This window comes from Buceros rhinoceros, unplaced genomic scaffold (assembly GCF_000710305.1).
Source record: "Buceros rhinoceros silvestris isolate BGI_N320 unplaced genomic scaffold, ASM71030v1 scaffold37750, whole genome shotgun sequence".
Lineage (NCBI taxonomy): Eukaryota > Metazoa > Chordata > Aves > Bucerotiformes > Bucerotidae > Buceros > Buceros rhinoceros.
In genome coordinates, this window is record NW_010389958.1 from 18,163 (window position 1) to 19,867 (window position 1,705).

The window sequence follows — 1,705 nt, forward strand, 5'->3', positions numbered from 1 at the left end:
CCCCCCCTTTTTTTTTCTTAGAGTGACTATTTTTATAAAGACAATGAAACAACAACATAATCTTTTACCTGTGAGATAGAGGTCCGCTTCCGTTCCCTTCAGGACGCTCCTCCCAGAACCAGCACACACTGCCGCTTTCTTCACCGGTGATTCTGCAGGATACAAGGTACCACGCTAAAACTCCTTTCCCTCTGTTCAGCCCTCATGGCAGTATTTCTGTTGTTTCACAGTAACTACTACCTTGATTTCAGGGTCAATGTAAATTTGTTAGCAGAAGAGACACACCTTTTGGAAGTTTGAAAGAGTCACAAGCCTATAGTATCTGATACTACAGCAAAATCATCCGTGCACCAAGCAGGGGTAGGAAAACTACATCATGGAGGCTGGCTGCTGGCTAGTTCTCTCCTGGTGAGGTGCTCAGTGAGATTTCTGAACCCTTTAATAGGCTGCTACTCCTTCCAGGACTCTCATGTTCCACAATCATTACTTTTCCAGCTACTGATGCTATTAAGGCAGCATCTGGCCTCAGATACACTGGTTCCTAATTTTTAGCTCTTAGAAGTCCAAACTCGGTTCAAGCTGAGGGCTGCTCCATGCCATTAAAATTTTGTCCGTTTGCTATGATTGCTGATTCCAAGCTACTACCTACGCGGTAGTGACAGGAAATGTATATACACACGTGCGTTACGTTCACTAGGGAGAGGGGACGCATGACACACATCTTCAAAATCCATTAAGGTTTTACAGTACGTTGCCATGTAATTACTGATGATTTAAGTGGAGTCACACCATAATGACAGGCATCAAAATAGTCTCGGTTATTTTTAGTGCAATTGATAGTACAAGCAGCTCCTAATAAGTTACAAAGAGTTTTCAGCAAATGTGGTTTCACCAATCCTAACAGCTATGCTCCTTGTCGATTAGGATAGGTAACTGGGATAACGCTTGCTTGCTCCGCGTTTTACTAGCAAGCCACCATTCGAGCTAGGATAGTTCACCTTCTTTGCCACCACTTCCCTGTCATCAAAACATGGGCGGTTACATGTTAAGGATACCATAAAGTGTCTTACTATTTTAAGGTACTTTGAAATTTAACATTCAGTCACAAAAGGGAGCGTACAAGGAAATGGTACGCATTTGTGTCTGACACCCTAGGGGGTAAAAAAAAATCTCAGTCATTTTACAGATTATGAAAAAGGATGTCTCATATTCAGCTTGTGCTGTCCCTCCTTCACAGTGACAATCAACATAACACAGAACTTCCAGTTAAAAATACAGATGAGATTCTTACTGCACAGTTTTATTATGTACATGCTAAAATGCTGTTTCTTGCTGTAACAGTGCTTCATGCTACTTGGGATTAAAACCATCCAGGGCAACAGTATGGCACACACTCACTCACACACTCGTGCTCCTTGTCTGCCTGGAATACTAGTTCTAGCGGACAGCCTTAACCTGCAAGCCTGTTTACCTAGTGTCTTGCCCATTCCCATGGCTAAGCGGACATGGGGTAATTTTAGGTGGCTTTTGATACGCTCGATGATGTTTGACAAGGAGACTGGCTCGCTCAGTGTGCACAGACGTCCCATTCCAGTATGGGGAAGAGGCGGCTGAAAAGAAATTAAAATTACTGTGAGAAAGCTGACCCCAGAAGTTCACATGGCTTTCCACGCTGTACAAACGTAAGTATACTGGGCATTCAGGA

At 43.3% G+C, this 1,705-nt stretch overlaps 1 protein-coding gene across 1 annotated transcript in view; it reads right to left on the minus strand.

Annotated features, from left to right (window-relative positions):
• The window catches only part of NIF3L1 (NIF3 NGG1 interacting factor 3-like 1 (S. cerevisiae)), a gene marked incomplete at its 5' end in the record, with an annotated part of 5,396 nt that overhangs the window by 1,483 nt on the left and 2,208 nt on the right, over positions 1–1,705 (minus strand). Inside the window, 2 exons of the mRNA XM_010135761.1 lie at positions 69–152; positions 1,472–1,610. Coding sequence (XP_010134063.1) covers positions 69–152; positions 1,472–1,610 — 223 coding nt within the window. The remainder of the gene's footprint in view (positions 1–68; positions 153–1,471; positions 1,611–1,705) is intronic.